The following is an 18,451-nucleotide window of genomic DNA, read 5'->3' on the forward strand; positions in this document are numbered from 1 at the left end:
CTCAAAGTTCTCAACCAGTGGTACACGAACCGCTGGTTGAGAACTCCTGATTTACATGATGAGAGCAGGAATGGGAGAATATAATAATTCTATGTACCCTCCCCCCCACTTAAAATAATGATAAGGAGAGGCAGGAAACCCAGACAACCAAATCCAAGTAGTGATGAATTATCATTTACTACATTTTAATTCAGGTGCCACTGTAAATCTGCTACTGATTAGTTTTTTACAAGTATGCCTACCTAACTGTACTTCATACAGAGCTGTTTATTTGTTAGTGAATTAAACTGACTAAAATAATTTCACAGGTTAAAACTCAATAGCACTTTATCCACTGTTGGTAGGTCACATTTGAAACTAGAAAGTGTAAAACAAAAAGAGATAATTAAGTTAATGATAAAAATGTTAACAAATTTAGGTAACCTCTCCAGTATTTCAGTTATCAAGTTTCTATAGAGCACTACACATGGTTTCTATTGTCTAATCACTTAAAAGGTCACAGACTAAAGCTGAAGTATTAATGAGAGTACTAGCTAGTTGTTTATTATTTTCAGTAACTGCTTTCAGACAAAAGAATTTTGGAGTTGTCATACTAAAATTTGAGCATTGATAACTGAAATTATAAAAGATAAATTACCTAAATTTGTTAATATTATTATCGATGTTAATAGATCTTTTTTGTGTTATACAGTCTATCTTCAATTGTGACTCACCAAGAGTGGATAAATACAGTGTTGTTGAGGTTTTTATCTGTATGTGTGAAATGATTTTAGTCAGAACAATAATTCACTAAGAATAAAGAAATGGCTTTATGTGAATTACAGTTTGGTAAGCATATTCAAATAAGACATAAATAATGAATGTGCACCTTCAAATAAGCACATTCATATAAGACAAATCATTAGCAGTTTGTGTTTTAATATGCAGTAATTTACAATAACAGAATGTCAGTAAGCCATGAAAAGCAGAGTATTTGTAGCCCTGAGCTATAGGGTACACTATCTAATGATTTGATTTGGTTGAATGTCTATAAATAACAATTATGTATAGGATTATTCAAAATGGTCCGAATTCAGATGCCGTTTTATCGAAACAGACATTATAAGATGCTTTGTCTTTGAAACAGATAGTGGTCTTCTGTTAAAAGTCTTTTGATACAGAGTCAAGATTTAAAAATTTTAGTAGTCATCTGTGGCTAAATTTTTAACTGACATATTATATGCATTTAATCTTTGCATGTTTGGTCACCCAGATGGTATAGTGGTTAGGGGAGCCTGACTGTGATACCGAAGGGCCTGGGTTTGAATTCGAGAGAAGGCATGGATGTAAAAATTGTCTGTCCCTTCATAGGAGGCAGTGGTGGCCCACCTATTAGGTGCCTCCATGATAAAGAGACCACTGATATGGCCTTAGGAGTGGATGATGGCGGCGTAGATGAGTGCCTGCCATTTTGAAAAAAAAAAAAAATCTTTGCATGTTTTTATATTTTACATTAATAATGTAACAGTATGATAAAATGTCGATACTTGCCGTTACACTAGTACTAATCTAAAATGGTTTTTAAAGGTATTTTAATTCATTGCAATATTTTGCAGATTTTTGAGTTGTCAGAATGGTGGAAATGCATTTTAAATTTGACAGTCTAAAATAAAAATATTATGAAATATTGAATGTAACCATAGAAATAATGCAAGCATATTTAGAATCTTCATTGTCACCAAAAACATCACCTTGGAAAGGCTAATTAAATGTATCTTAAAAATATAAAAATTTGTGCAACATATTTCCTGTAATTTTTTAAAATTTTGTTATTTTTTTAAAATCTAGGCACTTATCAGCGACTTTCGTTAAGCTTTGAATTAAAGAGAAACATTGGCTATTTCATTTTTCAAACATATTTACCCTGCATCCTGATTGTTATGCTATCGTGGGTATCTTTTTGGATCAATCATGAAGCTACATCAGCAAGAGTTGCATTAGGTAATTTTTCTCTTTTTTATGCTCCAGCTTAAGTGTAATTATATATGTAATGCATTATCCTTGCTTTGTGTTTTGTTTTAGGTCATTGAATTTTGTTCAAAATATGTGACACTTCTAAAATTGCTCTAAAATTACTCTAATTATATGTTTTACACATTTGTAACTGTTAACTATATTACTTTTTATTAATTTGATATTTTCATAATAAATAGTTTTTAGAATCATATTATATATTATATATACATTGTGTTGTCATTAATGACTGATCACTGCTTGTGTTTAGTAGAAATGTATATTAGTAATAGTTGTCAAAACAGGTTTTCAACAAGAACTGAGTGAGATTCAAACTGCATGATTATTGGTTTCCGTTAATTCTTTCATTCTATCCACAATATTGTTGACATGTTTCTGGTACTAGATGCAACAGTAAAAGGGATAGAGGTGAAATAGAAAAATGATGGCGTTATAACATCACAATCCCAACTAAGGAAGCCCCTGCCCCCAAAAAATGATACTAGGGAACATTCATGGCTTTGATATGTAGTGAAGTCAGTCCAATAAATTCCATTAGAAACTATGGCCACGAAGTTCCCCTTCATTTTTTGATTCATTGAAAGGTGTATACTTGGATTGAATAAGCAAACTGCTGCACATAAACAAATGATAATTAAAGTGAACCTGATTGCTGACGACAGTATGTTCCACTTAATTTGATCATGTTTGTCCACAGTTATTTTGATAACATGAAACAATGAGAAAAAATATTTTTCAAAGCAGCAGTGCAATTTAACTGTTTTAATAAAAAAATGGGAAGAACATAAAAATAAGTATTTTCACAGCTTTTTAATTAAGAACATGCAAAAATTTATTTATGAACTGTTAATAATGTTTCTGCAAATTATTTGACCTATCAAGATGTCTGTTTGATCACCCTCACAATAAATAATCAGGGTTCGTAGTAGCGGTCCTTACAAGTGCTTATAAGTCCTTATATTTAAAAATAAAATATAAAGGTCCTTATAGGTGCTTACTTTTTCTTTAAAGCCCTTATTTTTTTTTGTTTTTAGTTCTTATTTTTTGCTTTTAGTACTTTTTTTAATCTTCTTTTTTAATGAACGTGCATTTTTTTCCCGTACCGAAGCCGAAACTAAATAAACAACTTTTCTTCCTTATATGCAATGTCAGATGGTGAATCATACTCCTGGAAATTGCTTTTCCCCCCTTTCTCTGCATTACCATAACTTATGGTGCGTGCGAGAGTACAGACAGGTGCACGTCGTTCTATTGGTCAAATAATTGCGAAAATGGTAGAAAATTCCGTTACATTCGGTATTCTTTTCCTCCCGCCCAAATACTACACACGTTTGAATTTCTATCAAGATTTTAATAATTTGCATTCTCGTTCCGCGTGGTCAGTTCATATTCGTGTTTATTATGATCGTTATGCTTATATTATGAGTATATGCATGAATATTTATAATAATATAGTTGCAGTGACTGCTGAAGTATAGATAAACTTCCAAAAATGGGTGTGTTTTTACACAGATTAGCTTTCTAGGGAATAATATTCGGAATGGTTTAAATGAAAGGAAGGTAATCGAATAGTCAAAATAATTGCTCCCCCCCCAATACATTATACAGTACGGATGTTGGGAGGTTCTCCACTTTCTCCGCAAAATCTCTAATATTGAAGCAGCGGATTCCCCCCCCCACACTGTCCAATCTGGATTGAATAGGACTAAAAGTTTTTGCGGTCTACCCAACCTAAGCGAAGATTGATTCTATTCCGGAAATTTAATGCAGTCTGTTGAAAATTAGAATCAGAAACACCCCAAATTAGTAAGTCTCTTTCTTTTCCTTAATTTAGTTCTTTATTCTCCGAATACCGGCAGCTGTTGATTCCAATTGTGTAATATCACATGTGGAAAAATTATGCCGCACGTATTGCGCAATAACATTTGCGGTATTTTGCAGAGATAATTAATTTTGATGTTCTGTCTGAGATTTGTTTATGAACACTTAAAAAGAGTTTTTCTGTGCTTTCTAAGTAGAATATTTCTCAGTTCCGTTGGTCTGTTTTTATATGATGCACATATCGAAATGTCAAAATCATTTATTTAGCTGAGAAATCTAAAGAACGGCTACTATCTCCCCCCACTCCTCTTTTTCCAGTTACTATCCGGAATATTTGGCAGTTTCCGAGTATGCGGGTTAGTTAAGCTTTTACTGTTAAAGGAGACTGCATGAAGCAATTTCCCGTCTTCTGATTTCAGAAATGTGCCTCTTTTTTACTTAAATTACTTTGCTTGGAATATTTGTTAAGGAAAAACTTATGCAACGAAAATTTAGAAATTGTTCAGAATTTTGATTTAAGTTAAATTATTTAAATATTAATATGAGTGGAAAAATAAATTGTATTTTTTATTAGGTGCCAAACGAATACAATTGATATGGCTTATTATTATTTATTTTCTATATTTTGAACTGAAATTTCATCATTAACTCATCATATAGTTTAGTTCTGCATAGTTTTTTTTCCTTCTCATTGTAAACTAATTCTGTAAATTGAACTGTCATTTAAAACTAAAAAAAAAGTTAATTGTTTTCCATGGTTGAGGTAATGCTCGTTTTCTTAATAAATATTGCATTGCTTATATTTTAAATTACAAGTCTAATTTTTCTTTTAAGGTTATGCAGTTGTGTATAGTATAATCAGACAGGTGCTTATTTTTTCCTTAAAATGTGCTTGAAAAGTGCTTATAGGTGCTTATTTGTTTAACTAAAATGTGGCTATGAACCCTGATAATTATTCAGAATATTTGTCAAACTAAGATTCCTTTTTCTGCCTAGTTTTAAATAGTTGATTAAAACTGAAACAAAGCTGTTTAACGACTTGGTGACATTTCTCTGTCACTTGTGAATTTTTATAATGAGTTTTGACATTTGTCAAGTTTATCTTTTATTTGGCAACTTGAGTTTAGAAAAATTGGGAGATAATTTTTATGGTTTTGATTCTTTCCCCTTTTCTATATCTCTGGCACGAGAAGGAATAAAGCATTTGTTTCATGTTCGATAGGGTAGACTCAGAACTTTTCTCATCCATTGTAGAGCTGGCAGAAGTGGTGGTGAATTATGTTCTTGTCAGTGATGGCAGTGCCTGCTATAATCTGTTAATCTGCACCTGTAACATTAACAGATAATTAATATATACCTGTAACATTAATAACAATTCTATACCTATAACATTAATAGAGCTAACAAGGTATTCAAAACCAATGAGGAATTGTGTATGCTAGGAAGCAGAAGTGTGGGGGGGGAACATTTTGTAGGTACTCCTTTTTGTCAAATCTTGTTGCTTAAAAAAAAAAAAAAGCCAAAGGGAAAACAAGAAAAATATGATTTATGGATATCATATCTCATTTATAACATTCTTTACAGCAACTAAATGAGTATGGGAAAGAGCCAGGAAAGCATGTGGAATATATGAAGACCACTCATTTTCCCCCCTTAAGTAAGGTAGCTGAGTGATTAGCACTATAGAAGAATTTGTGACTAGCTTTGGTGAGGCCTTTGCTGCCATCTAGTGGCAGCAATTATCCTCTTGCATTTCTTTCTACCAAACTAGGCTGTGAGAAAATTACCGTGACATTGAGTTCTTCCAACTTGGAACCTTATAATTATGATATTACTTCTTCAAGAGCTTTGTGAAGCTATAAACTATCAAGAACTTTGTTACAGACACATAGATATAATGGTGTGAGCTCTGAAATGCTGAATAATCTCTCCTTTAAGTCATTGATTGCCCTTCTAGCTCTTTACAGTGAAGTTTGGAAAGTGCATAAAGTTTCCAGTGCATAGATTGTAGCTCCTGTAACTAAGCCATTGAAAGGTCCTAAGAATCCCTGCAACTGTCAGACCATCGCTCTTACAAGTTGTGTTTGCCAGCTGTTTGAAGAGATTGTAAACTGCTGCCTAGTCCAGTTCTTGGAGATCATGAATGTTATCTCTCCGTATTAGAGTGGTTTTTGTAAAGGTAGAGTGACTATCAATAAAATGTAGAGTGACTATCAATAAAAAATTCCTTTTGGAAACCTCCAACTGTAAAACCTGTGTCAAAAGAAACTATTTAATTTCTGTGTTTTTTGACATGGAAGATGCTTATGGCGATGCATGGAGATACAGTATTTTGCATGATCTTCATGTTGTCGGCTTGCATGCAATTTACAATATTCATATAAAATTTTTTAAAGCCTAGGGTATTTTAGGTGAAATTGGTTCTGTGTAGCCAGATGTTTTTGAGGCTGTATACCAAGTGTTACTTTTTTCAGCTTAAAAATGAGTTCTTCTAAAGGAACTTCCTCCAGCCATCTCAGGGTCATTGTATGTTGATGACATCCAGCTAATTTATCAAGGTGCAGATATGAGATATGTAATGAGACAGCTGCTGATCACTTTTCACGGGATCTAGAAATGTTTAAACTCATGGATTTATGTTTCCGAAACAGATAAATTACTTGCATTTTGCAACAAGCATAATCTCCATCCTGAGCTTGAGCTTCATCTGCAATAGGTGCATTGATTCCTAACATCTGAAATAAAGTTTTTAGGAGTAATGTTAAAAAAAAAGGCTAACTTTTCTTCCATATGTACTAAAGAAAATGTTTCAAGGTTCAAAATTTTCCTAGTTGACTAACTTGGGTGCCTTATTTCTCTGTAAGGGTTCACTCCCTGATCAAGAAATACTGCATGTTGGATGTACATGCTCAAGCTGTAAAACATTTTGAAATCCTGCTTTCAAAGTGCAGACCAGCTGCCAAGGGGTGCTTTGCTATAATCAGGTAAACCAAACCTACCTGTGGAGTATCCCCACATGTAGGTTCTTAATGTTTATCATTGTTTTAGTGCCAGAAGTACTAACAGGATCATAACAATTTTTTTAGAGTACATACTTAAATCTAGTTGTTACAGTCTCATATGTGCAGATGAGTTGAATGGAATTTATCATGTAGTCTCATATGTGCAGATGGGTTGAATGGAATTCACATGTTATCCCTTGTGATTGGCAACCATATATAGAGGGCAGATGTTTGCATTCGGCATTTGTTCAGTCATGACATCTAACTTAACTGATACATATTTTGCACCTTCCTTCATATTTCAGAGGAAGTTTATAACATACCTTGACATGTTTAGTGTGTTAAAAGTTTTAGAAATGTGTATTGGCACTGAAAATCCAGTTGTTGGCAAAGATATAAAGCTAAAAAAAAGCTTAAGGAACCATGCATATTAGATTCTTTAGTGGTGGTTTCTCAGGCATCTAAGGATAAAAGATAATGAGTTGGCAGACATCAGTACAAAGACTTCTGTTGAGCTGTCCAGTGAGCTTGTCCCTTTTCGAACTATCAGTACTGTTATCAAGCAGATCCTGAAGAAATGGCAATGACTCTGAAACATTCAACTACATAAGAAGATGCAAGAAAAAGCATGGAACCTAGAGTAGAAAACTCGGATTTTACTAAAAAGCAGAGAGTGAAATTTCCTTTTACTCCCTTTAGAATCAGCTACTGTTCCTTCACTCATATCTTCTAAACGATGAGAGTGACCCCTTTGCTTAAATTCTAATGCTATTCTGTTGGTGGAACTTATTTTAGTAGAATGCTGTTATTTTAATGGACTGTTGAAATTTATAGCAGTTGAATAGTTTTCAGGTGACACTTGACCATTTAATCGAATAAAACTTCAATTCTAATATATTTCAGTATTTAAAATAAATTTGGTTTTATTACTTAGTCTGATATGGTTTTAAACTTAATATACTTTACATGATTGTACCTGGTTTTATACTTGAATTCATCGTGTGAATTGCATAATTCCTCCTTCACATAATTAATCAGCATTCATGAGTATCTGATATTTGTTGATTTTATATTTTTGTTTTGGTTCTTTCTTAATTGTCAGCTGTTATTACTTAAGTTGATTTTAGAATATTGTTCTGTTTAATAGTTTAACCATGTTTGGCATATCATAAACCTTAAGGTTATATGCCAGAAATCTAGCAACCAACCAACCTACTAGATTGCTAGGTGAGAGCTAGTTCTAACTGTCTTAACACTGCCACAGAACTATTAACCACACTGCAGCAGAAATTGTAAAAAATACCTGCAGGCATCTGAAGTTTTCCTCGGAAGTCAGAGGCTGTGATAGTGGCTAAAGGCAGATCTGGTGCTTTGCAGCATCAGTCAAGCAATTTCCTGACAGTGGCTGGTAGTTAATGTCAATACAATGTAGATTACTGAATGCAAATAATAATCTCATACTTTCTTTAGGGAAAATAATTTTTTTTTTTTTTAAATTACATAGGTATAACAACTGTGCTGACCATGACAACTATAAGTACTGGTGTAAGATCCTCACTTCCGAGAATTTCATATGTGAAAGCAATTGATATTTACCTTGTTATGTGTTTTGTGTTTGTATTTGCTGCGCTTCTTGAATATGCTGCAGTCAATTATACTTACTGGGGATCTAACAGAGCAAAGAAGAAAGCCAAAAAATTGAAGGAATCTAAAACTCCTGAAGGTTGTATGGTAAGATTAAGAAATTCTCTCTCTACATTATAAATTAGAATTTATATTTTATAAATTTTCCTCCTTGATGATTTTATTTAAGACTTCACATTTGAGTAATCTTATTAGTTCATTGTTTGTGAACGTGTGTCTGTAATTTTGTGTCTTGTGAAATATAAATGCAGTTGATGATTTAAAACCTGTAACAATATTAAACAAATATTCAATTTTTATTTTATTTTTGTACTGTTTATTTTCAAATATAATATTGCTGATTTAAAATTTTGGCCTTGATCAGTTATTAATACGGGATGACTCGATATTGGTTCTTACAAGTCCATGCTGCTAAAACAATCTCATCTTTATTAACACAACTTATTCATATAAACACAGAAGCTACTACATGATACTCAGACTTTACAAAACTGATAGTAAAGGCAATATGCTGTCAGCTGGTGGTGCAGACCGATGTTCCAAAATAATGTGACATTAGCTGGTGGCATTCGCAGCTGAACATAAGATAAACAAGCTGAACATAAGATAAACTCAAATATATTTGGTCCATCTGCTTTCAGATGGGCCATAAATTTGTTATAGCATCAAGTTATTTTTGGAGCATCATTCAGTAACAACTGTGTTTTATTCAGGAATTTTTTTTTCTGTTGAAAAATGATTCTGTCAAACAAATAATTATTCTCATTTAATATTAGTTTAAAGTTTTGATAAATAGAGTACAAAGCCTGAAACCTAGATGCCCAATATCCAGACCAGTTTCAGCTCTAAATGAAACAGTGTTAAATGAAGTCATCTTAACTTGCAGATAATAGGGATAGGTGAAACAGAACAAAGAATAAGAAAATTCGCCAGTTTGTTTTCTTTTCTAACATTTATAGTTAAATATTTTTTTAGTTATTTTAATTATGAGCTTATTTATTGCTAATATCAATTTGTATTCATAAAATTTCATGAAAATCAAAGAAATGTTAAGGTAAAGAAGTTGTGTTTGTAATGAGGAAAGTATTTCCTGATTTGACAATTTTTTTAATGAAAAATAATCTAATGTTGTTTCCCTTTTCCGGTTTCATTCAACAAATAGTTATCAATACCAAAAACATTGCATCAGTAACACTCTGTCTTTGAATTTTTACCAAAAAAGTAAATCATTTTGTAAAAGCTGAACCATAATTTCCATTATAGTAGCTAATGTTTTTGGGAAGTTTCTTTTGCTCTTCAACTTAGCTTATTTTGTCACCTTTGAGCACTTGTTGTTATTCTAACTCTTTAAGATTATCATTGGAAAGACTATACTAGTTGTAACTTACAATAATTCTTCCATATCCTGCACTTTTATATTAGCCAACCCTATTTCATTAACTAGCTTCACACTTTCATCGACATCAACAAAGGATTCTTTTGTGTTAACACCCTTGCTTAGCTCTAGCCATATATTCTTCCATAGTAGTTTCAAACATTTCTTGGTTACGTCATTCCAAGAAAGATTGATATTATTTACAGCATTCATGGTATTGCTGTTTTTTTCCAAAAATCTAATGGATTGTTTTTCTTCTCCATTTATTTTATCAGTTATCAGAATAAATCTTGATCTATTGGTTGGAGTGATAAAGTTGTATTTGGCAGCAGAACTATTTTTACTGGAATGCATGTTGTTAATTCTAAAAAAAAGCTTTTGGTTCTAGTTCTTTAAATTCCTAGTAGCGTTTAACAAATGGTTAAAAATTCTCGAACCAATTCTTGTAAATTTTCATAGTGGTCAAAGATTTTGTATTGGATCCCAAATTACTGGTGAAGACGATTTTTAATTCCCTCTTCACTTTTGGAGTTTTGGAATGATAAATAAGCAGTGGTTTTAATTAAAATCTCCGTTACTGTTTAGCACTCATTAGAAGTGTTAAATGATCTTCTTTTGCAGCTTTAAATTCTGCTATTGCTATTCCTCTCTGAAGAAAAATATATGTTTTGTCAATCTTCCAGTAGAGGCCCATTTTTATCAATATTGAGAACTAATTCAGAAGGATAATTCTCTCGATCAGTGATTGCTCTCAATGTTGCTGGAAAAGCAGCAGCTGCTTTTTTATTTCCACTGGCCAGGTCTCCATTAATCTGTATATTATGAAGATTCCTTTTGTTTTTAAATGACTGGAACCATCCTCGACTAGCCATGAAGTTTTCACTTGTGCCCACCATTTGTATTTTGAATATGGTTAAAAATTGTTCTTGCTTTTTCTATTGTAATTCAGCAATCAAGGTAAAAAGCCATTTTTCCATTTCCTGAATGACATTGCTTCTTTAACTGGTAATTTTTATTGAATATTCATTGTGGTTGTAGTTGCTAATGATACATTTTTTTCCCTTTTTTTTAGAATTGTGTGGATTGTTGAAGTAGACAAATTTAATGCAGTGCCAAATTATCATTCACCTGCATTTCATCATCTGAGCCCCTGCATTTTAGTTTCTGGCTAAATGGTTTTCTTCCACCTTTTTGTTTTGTTCCACCCATTGTAAAACCCAAAAATTTCAGTAATTAGCACAATAAAATAAAACATTATATCTTTATATGCACAATAACACTGATGACCGATCATGAATCAACTGTGATGCAGCAAAAATGCGTTTGTTCTGTAATGATGTTGCTCTTACCACCTCAAGACCAATAGTGAGATTAACAAGTCATGCACACTGTGAAGCAAAGTTTGGTGCTGAATGGCTAAGCCTGCATTGCAACAAACTAACTCAGAAATACCGATTTCGGGGAATCCCAATAGTGCCGTGTAGTACTCACACAGCATTAAGTGTCGCATATTAAGCGAAGTCGTACTATATGCATAACCAGTAATAATAATAATGGAAAGAAAAAATTCAAATTTATACTGTACAAAGTCTGAGATCCGGACTCGTCAGAATTTCAGCGATTCTGGATTTGGGATTTTTCCGGATATTACATCATCAGTTTAAAACTAGTAAGACGGCATGCAGAAATTATAAAATTTAAATATGAAATCGTGATTTATGAAATAATAGAGCATTTACGATCTAAAGAGTATCAAAATTTACAAAAAAAAAAAAAAAAAAAAAAAAAAAGAGGCTAAATGTTTGTTTACTTTATTAAACATTTCTTTCAATGTAAGGTGTTTAAGTTGCTTTTATGTGTTAATATTTTCTCTAATTCTATTGACAGACATAATTTCTTGTTCAGTTACAAAGTTCTATTGTTCAAGTCCTGACATTGCTGGGCCGAGAATTCCGACTAACTTGTCAATAGAAATTGTTTTCGTTTCCACTAACCTCTCTGTCACTGTTTTTACTATCGGTATTTTCTGGATTTAGAACCATACTGCAGATTTTGCCATCCATTAATTTTATTGATGATTGGGCCATTGTCAACACAACAAAAACCTTCTGTTATATCATCTTCATTTGTTACCGCTTCTCCACATTTCCTTACACAATCCATTAACCCCTTCGCGGCTGGTAGCGCAAACACGCACCTATTGCGGAGGCCGGCAGTGTCTTACGCGAGTGTCTGTCCAGGGCCTGGGGCTTTTTTTCTATTAAGCCTAAATTCATGAAATTTCCGAAGTATCAACGCATTGTTTAATAATGCTCTATATAGTATTTAAATGGCTTATGCTTTATAGATATTTTTATATGTACTTTAATTACCTTATTTCTTGTTTAAATGCATATTTTACACATTTTATTTTCATTACTCACCATTTTATGACTTTTAACATATTATACATCTGAAAATTAAATATATTACTTAAAATTCTCTTTTCATATGAAAAATTTGGAAACAGGGATCTACACACAGTCCTACGTTACATTCCTTGCACTCGTAATAACTCATTTGCCGTTTTGGAGGATTTTTCCGGGAATGTGAACAAACAAAGCATCGTCGTCTCATTTTCTTATCAGTCTCTTCTGAACAAAGTTTTGGAAAATGTCTTTCAGTTAATCTTTCAGAATCAATATCTGAAATATTTTTCATCATTTCTGCTATTTCATGCTCTGTTAAACATTTTCGACGCTTCAACATTGCAACAGTAAAAACAGAAAAGAATTCACGTCTAACAAGATCTAATTATTTTCTAAAAACTGAATTGCAAACCGAAATACCCAACGCTTTAGCAAAAATAAAACTTCTCTACTTACAATAAACAACTACCACATGCGAATTTAAAGAGATGTCATAAATCACGCCGTTCAGAAACATTTATTTCCCCCTTTGTTTATATAATCAAAACCACGTGTATGTGAGTCATGCTTCTCTCATTTTGAGTAGAAGGTCTAATATACATGTATCTGAAACCATATGGACATACAGTGCCATCTTGTGGCAAAAATTATAGTTTTTAAAATGTTCCAGGACACTGGCACTAATACGTGACAGTCGGGGCTGAACGGGAAAATGCTCTGGCACGCCTGCGTGTCGGCCGGGAAGTGAGTGTGTTCTTTGCTGGCACGTAGACGTGACAGTCAGCGCGAAGGGGTTAATTGGAAAATTTTACCTTTGGTTTGTGATATCCAAAAGCCTTCACATTTGTGGCTCTCATATTCATCATCCTAACTATGAAATATAGTAGCTGGCCATAAATTAGGCCAAGCATTTTTTAAAGTATCTGGAGACACATCCTCCCGCGACCTTGCAGTGATCTACAAAGCAGATTTTATGCTAAAATATTTCACAAATTCTTGAATAATTTGCCCATTATTCAAGAAATTTAATATGGCTTTTAAAAATTCTATTTTATATTTGCATTTCACCATACACACTATTCCTATATCCATAGGCTGAATGACGGAACTACAATTTTGTTGAAAGAATAATACGGATGCATTAACTTTCACTTATTATTCAAGAAATTTAATATGGCTTTTAAAAATTCTATTTTATATTTGCATTTCACCATACACACTATTCCTATATCCATAGGCTGAATGACGGAACTACAATTTTGTTGAAAGAATAATACGGATGCATTAACTTTCACTTAAAACCGTAAGTGAAGTATGAGCTGAACAGTTGTCTAAAATCAGGACTATTTTCGCGTCATTAGGTAAACCAACTGAATTCTGCCAAACGTCTGGTATGAAATGATTTTCAAACCAATCATTCATGAACACTTGTGTCATCCATGCTATTTTTATTTGCACAATATTTAATGAAGAAAACCTTTGCTCTTTTAAATGTTCGAGGTTGTGTATTGTTTCCAATTACAAAAAGTTTACACCTCCTGCAGCATTTGCACATGCTAAAATTGTTAGTCTCGCTTTCAAATCTTTGACATCAATTGGAGCCTTTTCTATACAGGTTGCCAAGTTATTTTACAGCATATATTGCCAGAAAAGACCAGTTTTATCATTATAAATTTTTTTCTGGAGATAACTTTTCACTGATAATGAGTTTAGTGAATTCATTTGCAAATAGTTTAGCAGCTTCAGTATCAGCTAAAGATTTTTCACCTTAATTGCCTTATACCGTGACAATTTAAAAATTTTTTTAACCAACCTTTCGAATTTGGGTACTCACTTTATAAGATAATTTTTTCATGAAATATTGTTACGAATTTATATTAAGGTAACTAATTTTAGCAGACATATAATTAAAATTGTATTTCCCTATGCAGTGTAGCACGAAACAAATTTTAAGAGAAAGCTATGTGGGAAAAGTAAAAATACAGAGGCACATGCATTTAGCAATGAATAAATGGATATCTCGTTAATTTGTATTGAAATTGAGTAAATGTCATTGTACACTATGTTAGCTGTTACCGTAATTCCACTCTTTTTGCATTGTAGAAATCTCGAAAAGCAGAAATTACTAGAAATTTCTTGCAACCGATTTAAAACTATAAAAAGCCACAGAGAACATCTCAGCTCAGTTGTTGAGTTAGCTGCTGCTGTTATTGTTGCGAGTTCAGTGAGAGATTGGATTAGCTTTCTCTCTCTGCATTGTGTTCTATTTTAACGTTTTGTAGTAGTTTGAAGTATGACTACTGATTATATTGCATGATATTGTGAACACTTGTACAAATATCTCTGAAGAAAATTTCAGCATTCTGTTACATTTCATTTGATAAGAACAAATGTTGTTAACCTTTTATTGGACTTGTGCATTCAATCTATTACGAACCCGTAGGCACGCAGCAATATTTTGGTTTGAGCCATTAGCATTGGACCCGCCAGTGGCACGCTCTCGCTGCGATGCTGTCCGAGCCCTTTAGTCATCACTTTGTCATAAACTTCACTTTTAGTGTAACAAATAATTTTTCTATTATTCATTTCGAGTGGAGTGAGGAAACCAAAAAAAAAAAAAAAAAAAAAAAAAAAAAAAAATCAAAAATTTCCTTTTTCTATTTTCTTGTATTATACAGTCGACTTTCCAATGCCATACTCCTCATATAATTTTGAGACAGTTATACCTTTGCCCATATTTTGCAGCAATTCGAATTTTTGTTTATAGAAACATGTCTCTGCTTTGTAGATCCTGTTGCAGCTCCAAAATTAGAATCTCTTTTCGACATAATCAAAAGTTCAAACTTTAGTTTTCATGAATTGTTGTAATACAAACAGCCTGCAAAAAATAATAAGTTGAATTAAAAATCAGAAAGTTAATGAACAGAGCAATCTGCTATATTGAGTGAAATTCCTTGGAATCAGTAAAGTATAACATTAGCCTAGCTTAATAGTGTCCGCTATACATTATTGGCTATGTATCATGAGATTCGCAATGAAAGACTTGCTCCCCTAATTTTTGTCTTTTGCTCATTGGGAAAGCCTGAATTGTTTAGTTAGTTAGTTTAATTGCCGTTTAGTTATTTGTTATACTTATGTATATTTTCTGAATATGCTTAAGGATTATCTGAGTCCTTAATAAATAAATTCCCACATATACTAAAGCTTATCGAGGGCCGGTGCTAGATATCTTACCACCTGATGCAGTCTCTGCAGGTCCTAAATTCTGCTACCAAGTGCCTCTGTAAGTTCTAAATTTTGGAGCCTCGTGCTTTCCCTAAATTAAAAAAACTTTTTCATCCCTTAATTTTGTTGCTCAGTGCTTCTCTAAATTCCCAAAATTTTGTTTTACCCAAAATTCTGCCACCCAGTGCGGCCATATGAGCCCTGGCGCTGGTTCTGGGTTTATGTGAATAACGAATCAGTTATTCTTAATTCAAATAGCACTAAATGTAATCTTTTGACATATGAGTATCATTAACAAAATCTACTTTTGGCATATGGAAGGAAATTTTTGTTAAATTTTTCCTCATGAACATTTCTTAGTGCATTTAACTTAACTCTTTCGCATCGAGAGACAACCAAATCTGTTTTCAACAAACATCGAAAACGCCCGTGTTTACGAATTTGTCTTGAATAGCTTTCCTTTCCCCTTTCTGCGGTTTCATCCATTCATCCACTGTGTGCAGTTTCACTTTAGGGCCGGATTGCACCTGCGAACGTCAATAGCGTTCCGTATTTCTCCTTTATTTCCTTCAAAAGAATGACTGACATGTCTTTTAACAACTCGCGAAACCAATGAGCCATACACTAACGTGGAGGGGAAAGAACTAGGTAGAAAATAAACGAGGCGTTGGGGCGGTTTGCCGTTGCCTGAATGAACGGGCGCTACGGGCAATTTCGATGCGAAAGAGTTAAATCTGTTATGATTGCTAAATGTAATGTCAACAAAAAAGTTTACCATACTCTTTTGTTATTAAATTACTAATATAAAAAATTGTTTGGGCATTGCTGCATGAGTCACTACTCAAGCTGTCATGTGTTGATAAACATGCAGTGATGAAAGCAAAATATTATAAATAATGATTCTCTAGGTTGGCTTCAGGGGTATAAAATATTAGGAGGCATAAAATCGATGATGTAGTTTGAAGTGACTACTGAATTACTAAGAATGTTTTGGTTTGAGATTTGTGCCAAGCAGATACACAGCTATGTAGCAAAATTATTGATCATGCAGATTTATGCTAAACTATTGTTTCTTCAATAAAGAGGTATTTATTTAGAGCTGAAGTGAAATTAAGAATCGGAACTCTACATGGGAAAAAAATCAAATGCGCATGCATGAAGCATACACACACACACACACACAAAAATAAATAAAAAATAAAAAATAAAAAAATAAATAAATAAATAAATAAAAAGCTGGTTTTGAGGTCTGGATTTTTGATCATTCCGGATATTGGACATCCGGATCTTGGACTTTATACTGTATATAGTTTATATCTGAAATGTAAATGTTGGTTGGTACCTACAAGAAATTTCTGCTGGTTACTGTTTGAAATTCAAATGTATTGAAAACTAAATATTTAATTTTCAGACATTCATTTCATATCATTCAATATGTTGAGATAACCACTAAATAGTTTAACCTAAAGAAAGCAAATTACACAAACTATCCAAATTTTTAAAGAAAACTTTCTGAGTGACATCAAACCCGAGAACAAATATTGGCAACCTACTCTTTCTTTTGTTTATTCAATTTTTCTTTGAAACATGCAGAAAAAATAGATATGTTTTTATGTTGATGATTTAAATTCTTTTATTTGCTGCTACAATTTCGTACTTGGTGGTGTTTTGATTCTGATAAGTTTGTTAGCATTAGAAAAAGTTACTAAAAACTATTTTCATCATGAATTGTAGATGTTTGTCGGTCCGTCAAGTTCCTTTCTTAGACTTATATTAATTTTCAACTATGAAAGGAACCGTTCACTTGTAAATGTGCTCTCATACAAAGTGCTGCAGTATTCTAATTGAAACAGCTTGTAACTGAGTGTTCTTTTGACACATATAAAAGGTAATGAAATCTATATCTTCGGATTCATTATTAAGATTTATATCACAGTCTAAATTGCTCCATCTGTTGATTTCATGGTGCACTATTTATGTTCTTTTGTAATAGTAATTAAAATAATGTATTAATCAGACTCCATATCATTAAAATGTCAATCATTTTGCATTTGAAATGATGGAGAAGGACATAAGATGCAAGAAATGTGCGAAATTTTTTAATTATAGTTGGGATTCGCCCAATATCAGTTTAAATTTAAAAGCTTTAAAACAAGCATACATGTGAAAGCTGAGTTTCTTATTTCCTGGCATTGCAAATTGCTTTTAACTGACATCATAAATGACTAGTAATTTGTTAATAGATTCCACTACTACCATGTTGGCACACAAACTAATATTGTAAAATTTTCATTGTATTATGGACAGAGGTGCTCAGCAGACCTTAATCAAACAGTTTTCAAAGAATTTGCCATCAGTCAATGGTTTTGATATTTTGCCTCAATGTGTGCAGGAACAAAACATATGTGAACTTTTGTTTCACTAGTTTAATTTGCTATACTGTCTACTTGGGCATTCATTTAGACCCAAAATTATCTTGGAAAAAGCAAATAAGTGCAGTCATTGATTAAGGACATTTGAGATCTAAACTACTCAAACATCTGCCTAGTATTGCTTGAGGCTTGACCCTAGTTGTTTTTTCTACAGCATATAAAAGTTATGTTTATCCTGTTGTTAAATATGTTAGTGGGGTTTTTATTACTACCTCTCACTCTGTTAGAAATAAGCTTGCATTTTCCAAAACAACCTGATTGATCACTGGTGGTGCATAATCGACTCCTATTGTTGCTATGGAATTGCAGACTAATTCAGAGCCTTTAAGTGAAAGATCCCAAAGGAGTTAAAAAATGCTGCTTTGGCTGCTATACATAACAGGTACCTTCTAGACAAATGGTTCCATGTTTATACAGATGGTTCTTCAGAAAATGTGATAAAAAGTCCTGGTGCTGGAGCTTATTCAAGTAATTTTAGTATTAGCTGTTCTGTTGGGAACTATTGTGAATATTTTGATGGAGAAATAGCAG

The 18,451-nt window shown here is 32.7% G+C and overlaps 1 protein-coding gene across 4 annotated transcripts in view; it reads left to right on the top strand.

The window, feature by feature from the left end:
* LOC118188979 (gamma-aminobutyric acid receptor subunit beta-like) overlaps positions 1-18,451 on the top strand; it is a 122,527-nt gene that overhangs the window by 97,858 nt on the left and 6,218 nt on the right. For all 4 annotated transcript variants that reach the window (XM_035359514.2, XM_085808303.1, XM_035359508.2 and 1 more), the window contains exons 7-8: positions 1,828-1,980; positions 8,341-8,567. In XM_035359514.2, coding sequence (XP_035215405.1) covers positions 1,828-1,980; positions 8,341-8,567 — 380 coding nt within the window. The remainder of the gene's footprint in view (positions 1-1,827; positions 1,981-8,340; positions 8,568-18,451) is intronic.

Source organism: Stegodyphus dumicola, chromosome X1 (assembly GCF_044657685.1).
Source record: "Stegodyphus dumicola isolate Sdum_Otavi_A_Nest chromosome X1, ASM4465768v1".
NCBI lineage: Eukaryota > Metazoa > Arthropoda > Arachnida > Araneae > Eresidae > Stegodyphus > Stegodyphus dumicola.